This window comes from Otolemur garnettii, unplaced genomic scaffold (assembly GCF_000181295.1).
Source record: "Otolemur garnettii isolate 467f Iridium unplaced genomic scaffold, OtoGar3 scaffold00221, whole genome shotgun sequence".
Taxonomy (NCBI): domain Eukaryota; kingdom Metazoa; phylum Chordata; class Mammalia; order Primates; family Galagidae; genus Otolemur; species Otolemur garnettii.
The window spans coordinates 1,490,282-1,500,388 of record NW_003852616.1 but is presented as its reverse complement, the minus strand read 5'-3'; the positions used below and the strand labels follow the sequence as shown (position 1 = coordinate 1,500,388).

The window sequence follows — 10,107 nt, the reverse complement described above, 5'->3', positions numbered from 1 at the left end:
GAGTGACAGGGGAGCACTCCCCAGCCGCTGCTGGCTGTCTTCCCCAGGGTGAGTGACAGGGGAGCACTCCCCAGCCGCTGCTGGCTGTCTTCCCCAGGGTGAGTCCCCAGCCTCCAGTCCAGCCTGCCCTGTCGCTGCCTGCTCTGCATCTCCCGGCCAGTCACCATCACCGCTGCCCCTAGGGAGGTGGCACCATTTCACCAGCCTCCTTCCCATGTGAACATACCGGGGAGACAGGGAGGTCAAGGAATATAAGAGACATCTTTTTCTACTCTATAATTTAGTCCTGCAAATTAGAAATTGAGTAGAAAAATATTGTAATTTTGAGTCCTCCCTATAAAACATTTTGAACATCTTTGCATCTATGAAAAGTTGCAAGATAATTCATTTTATACCATTTTAAAGAAATCTATTTATGTAGACTTGCTGGTAGCTATGGGCCCAGGAGCAATTTGGAGAAGATTAAATACATTTAGGGCTTCACTTGGCAACCTATAAAGAATCAGGCCAGCAAATTCCTTGTGTCAACAGGTGAGGAATGAGGAGACTTTGCTGTGTGACAGCCACCTACCACCTGGCCTCTGGGGAGCCCTTCCTCTCTCACCAGAAGCCGGGGACAATGGCACACAGACTTTCTGTTCCCCAAAGTCATCCTCAGTAAGGGCGTAGGCCTTTGATTCAAAACAGAGTGCCAATAGCTGGGGGAGCTCAGTGTCCACCTCCTCCTGAGAGTGAGCACCACTCAGAGGCCACTGGAGAGATGGCGGCAGGTGCGGCCAGGACAGGAGGCCAGAGAGAGCCTTCTGGAAGTGAAGAGAGTGCAGAACAGCCAGGCTTCAGAGAACCAAGTGGGAGGGGTGGGTATGTGATTTTATGATTATATTGCTAATAATGAATCAAAGGAGCACCAACAAAAAGAACACTTATTTTCTTTATGAATAAAAGAGATGCAGTTAGTGTCCTTGGCTTGGGTGTGTGAAGACGCATGCTGACAGGTGTGGTGCCTGCGTCTTTCCCGCAGTGGTGTCTAGTGTGCAAACAGGTCAGAGACTTCTTAGGGGTTATCACTGCTATTTGTTGGCTATCACTAGCCACTAGCCTGTTTGGGGCCCAATTTTCTACCTGCACTGCACACTGTTGGAAAGGCAGACTCTGAAATCTGTCTTGTGCTCTGAAGCCCATGTTCTATAGACAAGATTCCTGCCTCTCAGGGAGCTCAAGGGCCAGCCAGAAAGACAGAGGCACACCAGACACATAAAGACATAATAATGCAATGTGGAAAGTGAGAAGGGATGTGGAAAAGGGGGAAGGGGGTGTGGGTGGGAAAGAAGACAGAGAGGGAGAGGGTGAGAGATGGTATGTTTTTGGAGAAGGGCGGGATCAGGGAAAGCTTCCTAGAGGAGTGACATTTTAGCCAGATCTCAAAAGGATAAGCCGGATTCACCGTTAGGGAAGGGAGTGGAAGAAGTATTTTTAGTACTTCTACTAAGAAGGAAAATCAGCTATCAACTAGGCAAAATGATTTATGTTAGTAAGGCCAGGTGCTTTTCCGTCTGGAGTCACCCACTGCTTCTTAAGAACAACACAGTCCTCCTAACTCAAGACCAAAGCCAGCAGGTGCTGGTCGCTTTGTGGTGCTTGCTGTAGAGCACAGCAGGGAGAGATGTGAAAAGGAGGAGCCTTGACCTCCTGCCATTTTCCATTTTCCATAAAGTTTCCTAATGACCTAGTTTCCAGGTAAATAGACAAATCAGGAGTACAGCTGAGTATGGCTGAGTTTTCTTGTGGATAATAAATGGGAGCAATTGCCCATAGATGTGAGAGGGAGAGAGAAAGAAAGAAAGTCTCAAGAATAACTTCTACTTACAGCATCATAATTTTGTTCTAAGAAGTCTGCTACCAACACTTTATGTCTGGTTAGTAAATCCTAGAAAAAGAACAAGCAGGTGAAAGAAAATTATTATAGCAAGTAAATTGTATAAATCCATCTATCCTGTCTAAGGATTTATAAACATATGAAAGTTGCCAAAGGAAATGTTCATTAACACCACAAGATTATTTCTATCCCTAATTAGTTTAAGATGTCAAGTATGAGTGTGTTTCATGACACAGAAAAAGAAAAACGAGAAAACTGACTTTAAACCTAGAGTTCTAAATTCATATCATTGTTAGATTCATGACAGAAATAATTCAAAGGTGAAACAAATGGAGCCTAAGAAATGATTTCATAGCATATTTCTTCAAGTCGTAAGCTCTACACTGTATTTACATAAGCTCTACTATATTTATTTGATATAATATTCAAATAAATTTACAATGATTTTTTAAAAAATGTCATTAACAATTATTTTTTAAAGAACCCCAGACTGTCTAAAACCACTACCTCACAAATTATTTTAATAGCTTTTTCAATGATTTTAACCTTTTGTTAAAATGGAGGGGTGCTCCAGGCACTGGGAAGCACGGGAATGACATTTACAGGGTCAGAGCAGTGTCACCTGCTCCGGGGTTACTGGGCTGCGAGGTGCTGTGTGAGCAGCTGAGGGGCACAATGCCTCCTTTCAAAGCTGAACACCAGTAGCCCCGTCCTACTGCAGACACGAATCTGCACAAACTGAATGAAAGCAAGAAGGAACACCTGACTGTCTTCAGCTCACACCTAAATTATGTGTCCTTAATTCACCCAAATGTTGAAAGAAAACAAGCCTCACTTAATCCCATTTATGATCAGAGGCTAAATACCCCACCCAGGTACCACACAGAATTTAATTAAAAAATAAGAAGAATCCCAAAGTTTTCAAAAATGAGTTCTTTTACTTTAATACATATTTAATTAAAGTTTCCCAGAAGAATATAGGAGGTACACAACCTAACCTCACAGAGAAAAGGCAGGCAGCAACAATGGTAAAACACACTTGTTTCCATTTTAATTAGGAAAAAAAGTAAAACATGGCTCGTACAGTGGCTAATACCTATAATCCTAGCACTCGGGGAGGCCTAGGCAGGTGGGTCACTTGAGCTCAGGAGTTTGAGACCAGGTTGAGCAAGAGTGAGACCCCCATCTCTACTAAAAATAGAAAACTAGCCCAGTGTTGTGGTGGGTGCCTCTAGGCCCACTACTTAGGAGGCTGAGACAAGAAGATCACTTAAGGCCAAGAGTGTGAGGTTGCTGTGACCTGTGATGCCACAGCATTCTACCCAAGCTAACAGAGTAAGATGCTGTTTCAAAAATATCTCTATATATTTGAAACACTGCACACTATAATTTTCAAGTTCAAAAACAATGAGACAGGCTCTGATTTCCTACTACCTATCATCTTCCAGCCTGATTGATCACTGGGTCTTTCCCTGGAAACATGGCGCTTTTTTTTCCAGTGGAGCAGAACACTTAAGTACTGTTCTGGAACCGGAATGTTAACATGGAAAACCACTTCAGGGTCCATGCCTGTCCTGTCTGAGGTCTTGATTCATTTGAATCACCCTGAGAGAGTCAAGTACTTTCACATTATTCTCTGGGGCCCCAATCTTTTTCTAAGAGGACATTACTTGTTTTTAAGCACCTCTCCTCTAACCTTGTAGGAAACCATGGGCAGTCAGGGGCATTCTGAGTTGACCTAGGGTAGAAGTTCTCTTTGTGCGTGTCAGCAGCACTGAATTGCTGAACCCCAAGGAGGTCTTCATCTGTTACAACTGTCAGTCTTGGAGCCCAGGCTTGCCCACAGCTGCGGCCCAGCACCTGCCACCACACACACACACACAGAGACAGCACTTTGCAGGTCAGCATGCATCAGTGCCTCTCCAAGCAGGAGAGGCCAGGAGGGACTTCTGTTAGAGTCAGAACTTCCAAATTCCATATGGGGAAACTTGAAATAACTTAAACATCCAATAATATGAAAAAATAATGTGATGGGGAGACTTCTGCTAGCATGCGTATGACGGACATAGCTAATAAAAATAATGTGGGCTCTATACACCCCCTCAAATTTATGTGCATAATAAATGTATATACAGAACTGGAGGAATTACACTATGTGCCATAATACATACACACAGTACATAAACATATTTGTTGCATTATTATAGATCATATAACTAAGTGAAAAGAAACCTCACAAAAAACTATCTAGTATCCTACTCAAGAATAAAAAAGCAGAAAACTGCAAAGGAAAATAAAGTCAAGTTTGAAAATTTTAAAGCACTATCTGAAAATAGTGTATTCTTTCATCTTACCTTCTGACCAATCTGCTTTGACAGGTTTAAGTTTTGCATGGTGTAAATATTATGTAAAAAAATCTGATATTCATATTTTTTGATGAATTTTACTCGGGAGAGACTTGACGTGGGGTTACAGAGACATTTAACTGGGGATATGTGACAGAGGGCTGTGCATTGAGGGCTTTCTCTGTGTCACGGGTGTGCTGAGCACTTTACAAATGTTATTTGTGATCTTCACAACAACTCTGCAAGGAAGGGATTATTTTCTTAATTTCACAGGTGAGGAAAATAAAACTCAAAGATTAACTAATTTGTGTGGTGACACACAGCTAATCAGGTGGCATGCAAATGCTTTGGAGATTTTTAGAGGGAGAAATTAAAGAGATTTTGGTTATAAGCAATCTTTGTTGGAAAAGACAAATACCATGGCAAAAACATAAACTAACAATGTTAAAATGTTAATGATTAAACTGGGCAAGAACCCCAACGAGCTCAAAAATGATGAATTTAAGGTTGAAAAACTGAAAGCCTAAGTCAAAGTACAACGAATCCAACCAAACCAACCAATCAAACCAACCAACCAACCAAACCAACTGACCAAACCAAAAAACAAACCAACTAACTAACCAAACCAAACCAACCAACCAACGAAACCAACCAATCAACCAACCAAATCCTCTGAAACAAGCTACTTAAAAAACAAAACAAAAAGCTCCCCAAACCTCATAGAGATTTATGGCCATTGTTACATTACATTTGGGCAAAATATAGAAAATTGGTATTTCCAATGCTGATAGCATACTAGAAAACTTTTATTAGTTACTTAGATTTTTAAGGACTTGACTTAAATTCAGTGGAAAATAAGCTGAAGTACAAATCAAAACATCATAATTTACTTTTATGATTCAATATTATTGAGAATTAAGTTGGGCTGAATGACATATGACAGCAAGAAATTCTTACTGAGAGTACATTTTATTCTACGAATGTTGAAAAATCAATCTTAGGGGACATTTTCAAAAATACATATTCATTATTTCCTTTCCCCTCCATTAGAATGTTCTGTTTGTAATTATGTTAAGTCTTACTCCAGTTTTTTTAAAAAAGGAACTTGTTTCCATGACAGCAAAGAGCCATATGACAGAAAAGGAGAACAAATGGGACTATGGTATCTATTATAAGAAAACGCCTCCTTTAGTTGTCAAAACACAAGACATTTCACCAAAATGAAACAGGATGGTCTCTGAATGGAATGCCACTCTTCCCACTGAGGTGGCCGAGGCCTGCCTCCCCACGGGCTCCCCATGTTCACCTGTGAACTCCGCATGGCTTCGGGTCTGTGGGGTGAGACTGAGCAGAGCTGCTGGCTGCCCTGCAGCCCTCACACTGCCAGCCAACTCTCCTGGGCCTTGGCTCACTCTTCCCTTCCTCCCTCACTATGCTGTTCTCTCCAGACCTGTCTCCTTACTCAGCATCTCTGCCTTCTTCCTACTTCCCTGTCCTTAATTCCCCTTCTTCCTTCTCTTTCGTTCTCTTCCTTCCCTTCCTGTCCATCCCCAACTTCTCACACAGGCTCTTCCTCTCCTCCCCTTTCCCCAGGGAGGACCTTGGGCGGCAGGCTGGTGGGACACGCTGGACACTTGAGCGGGTATGACCACCCTCCCTCCAAACCCGGATGCGCAAGCCCCATGTTTACTGCAGGCCTGGGGAGGTGAGCACCATCCCTTTGTTGTCTCAGCAGCTCGCTGTTGGTCCCGACCTGCATGCTGCAAAGTTTGGACCACAAAAGTGCTGCAATTACCTGGGCTCACCCTCCTAGACAGCTACCACAGTCAGCTGCTGGGAATCTACCCCAGTCCACCCCAAGTGGCTTCCAAACTATCCCATTATCCTCAGATAGTATTCTCACTGACAAGAGTTCTCCTCAATTCAACTTTCTCAGCCCACTTTATCTCCAGGGATGTCTTCATTGTCTTTACAGGCTGTGTCTCCAGCAGCTACCCAGAGTTGCCTCCGTCTCCACGGGGTGCATTCAGGCCACAATCCACACACCAGTGCTCCATCTTCTCTATCACAGTGAGTCCCTGTCACTGCCCAGCCCTCAGACCCCACCTCAGGGGGACATGCTCACCCCTTTCCCTCTGCCAGGCTTCCTTACGTTCCCCTCCTTCCTTCTGCTCCGCTCCCTTCTCTGGTCCTTTATCCACTCTTTCTGCTCCGGACACTCTCACACCTCCTGCCACCCCGTGAGCTCATACACCCTTTGACAGGTTTAAGGCACCTTCCCGAACAGGGGCGGTGTAAATTCCTAGCCTGCAGATAATTAGTGGGTTTCAGCATGGCAAACCAATGCTTCATCCGTTTTCCACTTCTAAAAAGCTATTTAAAAAGAACTACTTATTCAAATCATGAGCAAATTTCAAATTCTGTCCATTAAGTAATAAATTAGAGCATATATTAGTATACGAATCATGAATCATATCAGTATTGTCGAAATGTATATTTAAGATAATATTTTAAAAGTTATACATGGATTATGATTAAGTAAAATTGTTTTTCCAAGGATATATATTTATACCTTGGAAAAAAGAAGCAAATTTAGAATTTCGTAAATGGAATAATTAAATTGCTAAAATGCTCTTAGAGAGATGACTCTGAATATATACATGTATATTTATTTCAATGAGTCTTATTTACTTTATATTTAACTTAAAAGCCTTCTTTTTTCAATGCTGTTGTTATATCATCAACTCATCGTATTTTGGGAATTCCTCCAAAATGGACTTCAGTGCAAATCTGGTAGACCCTGATGAAAATCAGGCTTTATTTTCATCATTATAATTACTATTATTCCCTTCTTCTCAAAACAGTTCTAGCTAACTTGATCACCTACTTTATACCTGAATGTCAAATAGCTTTTGTTTCCAAAACTGTACCTGCCACCAAAAGATAAAGATTTGTTGCTACTGAAAGATGAACATGTAGGCTGGGCACTGTGGCCAATGACTGTAATTCCAGCCCTTTGGGAGGCCAAAGTGAGAGGACTGCGTGAAGCCAGAAATTTAAGACCAGCCTGGGCAACAAAGCGAGCCCATCTCTACAAAAAATAAAAAAATTAGACAGGCGCACTGGTGTATGCCTGTGCTCCCAGCTATTTAGGAGGCTGAGTGCTGAGGGAGGAAGATCACTTGAGCCCAGGAATTTGAGGTTACGGTGACCTATGAACATGCCCCTGTCCTGGGTGAGACACTGTGGAGAAGAGACTGGGGGGCGGAGGGCAGGGAGTGGGGGTTAGGGAAGGAGGGAAGGGAAAGGGAGTTTTATAAGATAAAAAAGTACTGGAGGCCAGGCACAGCAGCTCATGGCTGTAATCCTAGCACTCTGGGAGGCCAAGGGGTGTAGACTGCTTGAGCTCAGGAGTTCAAGACCAGCTTGAGCAAGAGCAAGATTCTGTCTTTACTAAAAGTAGAAAACTAGCTAGGTATTGTGGTGGGTGCTTATAGTCCCAGCTACTACTCAGGGCAACAGAGTGAAATTCAGTCTCAAAAGAAAAAAACAAAAAAACAAGTTCCAGTAATTGGTTACACAACAATGTGAAATTTACTGTTTCTTACATAGTGACAAAATAGATAATTGATGATAAACTAGTAAATAATAGATAAAAATATACATTATGAAAAGCTACAATATAATCTACTAATATTGCTTTCACCTTGTGGAAATTTAAAAATTACACTGATGAAACAATGTGATGCCCTTCACACTCCAGGATGTGATTCTCCATCTCCCCTCCTGCCAATGCCTCCCCTGCAGTCCCCACCACGGCCTTCTCTTACGGACCCGCAGGGCATTCACTGCTGTGCACCTGAGGGGGAGACCCATGACCCTTACTCTGTCTTTAACAAAAATGACAGCATGCTACACATAGTCTGTTCCTTTTGTCACTTAACTTATATATTGCAATTTATTCCATCTGTGCTTGTGACAAGTGTTGTGAGTTATTTTCCCACAGTGTGACAAACTGGCCTCAGAGACTGCATTCCACTTACAGATGACTCTTACAATCCACATCACATATGGTTGGCTGTGTTCAGGCCTAAGGACTAAAATTTTTTGAATTTTAAAATTAAACTACCTCTTCAGAGACCAACTAACTTTAACTAAATGACCTAGCTAATTCGGGAGGGAAAATTACCTTAAAAGTAGCAAACGCATCTGAAGCAATATCAAATGTTGACATCTCCACATACTTAAAGAAATCTCTGAATTGATTAGAAAAGAGGATGATTTTGGCAAGTGGTTCGTGTCGAATGCATTCTCTCAGCATGATCCCACAACGCAAGGCAATCTGTGGGGCTTCATATCTAAAGCACAGACAAAAGAGAAGCAGAGAACTCTGTTATACCATCAGCAAAGCAAGAGTAATGGCACGAAAAGAACCACGGCAACGCTGCTGTTCATGGTGACAAGACGCCATTTGCTCCAGTCATTCAAACACAATTTATTCAATACCCTCAAAGATCTCCTGTGTGCCTCACGCTATTCCAGAGGCTATAGCAAGGTCACAGCCGTCATATTTTAGTGAGAGTGTGTCTGGAGGGAGGAGGCAGCAATGAAGAGATAATTTCATATACTGAGAAGTGCTGTGGAAACCTAAGACTATAATGAAACAGGCTATAATATAGAATGTCATTAAATTTTGTATTTTGAGTGATTATGTAACTCCCTTTTCAAAGGAGATGGCAAAGCATTCTAGGCAAGGGAACTGTGCAAAGCCTCCCAGGCAGGAACAAGCTTGGTGAGCGAGAGGGTCAGTGTGACGGCCGTGCAGGGCAGTAGGGAGTGATGAGAAATGAGGCAAGGGTGGAGGAGGACCGGAGCCGTATCACACACAGAAGTGCAAGCCAAGGTAGGCGTCCAGGGTCATCTTAACTGTTACGGGAATGAAGCAAGAAGTCAACACGGCCTGACTTATGCTTTAGAAAGCTCACTCTGGCTGCTTGTGGACTACTGCAAAACAGCATGGAACGGGCGGGGGGCAGGAGTGGGAGCTGTGAGAACAGGTGGGAGGGACAGCAGAGGCCAGGAGAGGGGACCATGGCACGGCCGGGGGCAGCAGCAGGACATGGGCAGACGGTGTGGGAGGGTAAGGAATAAATCTGGAAACTGAGGATTAAAGAATGAATCCTACGTTTTTGGCTTGAGTGAGCGGGTGGATGGTGCTACCACTTATTATGATATGTGAACCAGTAGAGGACAGACTAGTGAAGAAATTAAGAGTTTGTTGTGACCATTAACTTCGAGATGGCTGACAGCTAAGTAGAGGTGGCTCCTTGGCAGTATAATATATACTGAACTATCCTTCAGGAAAAATATACCTGTGGAGAGACGGACTCACTGAAATCATGAGGTAGACTTATGGCTTACAGCAAAAGCTAAACTAGAAAAACACAATATCAACTTTGGCTGGCATACCTGAGTGCTTCCACTTCCAATCTAATCTAACAACAATCTCTCAGGGTCAAATGTAACATCTAAATAAATCCAGGTCTGCGCTATATCCCAGTGTGTATTAAGATTTTCGGACAGTGAACAATACTTAGCTCAAGTAAGACAAGCCCTGTAGTAAAACGATACAGTTGATAACTGTGTGGTGAACACGGTTTGAAAAGAAGCAAGAAAGGCATAGCTGTAAAATTCTCAGGAGTGAGTACCAGGCAAAAAACAAAACCTGACCAAATTTTCAGAGATATCATTCAGCATTTCAATTAAAAATATTGCTCTTATTTATTTTTATTTTATTATTATTATTGTTTTCTGAGACAGAGTCTCATTATGTCATCCTCAGTAGAGTGCCACGGCATCACAGCTCACAGCAACCTCAAACTCTTG

General features: G+C 42.6%; 1 protein-coding gene across 1 annotated transcript in view; it reads right to left on the bottom strand.

Moving 5' to 3' along the window:
- Window positions 1-10,107, bottom strand: part of CAB39L (calcium binding protein 39 like) — a 55,887-nt gene that overhangs the window by 22,051 nt on the left and 23,729 nt on the right. Inside the window, exons 4-5 of the mRNA XM_023508080.1 lie at window positions 8,411-8,579; window positions 1,868-1,927 (exon numbers count right to left, since the gene is read on the bottom strand). Coding sequence (XP_023363848.1) covers window positions 1,868-1,927; window positions 8,411-8,579 — 229 coding nt within the window. The remainder of the gene's footprint in view (window positions 1-1,867; window positions 1,928-8,410; window positions 8,580-10,107) is intronic.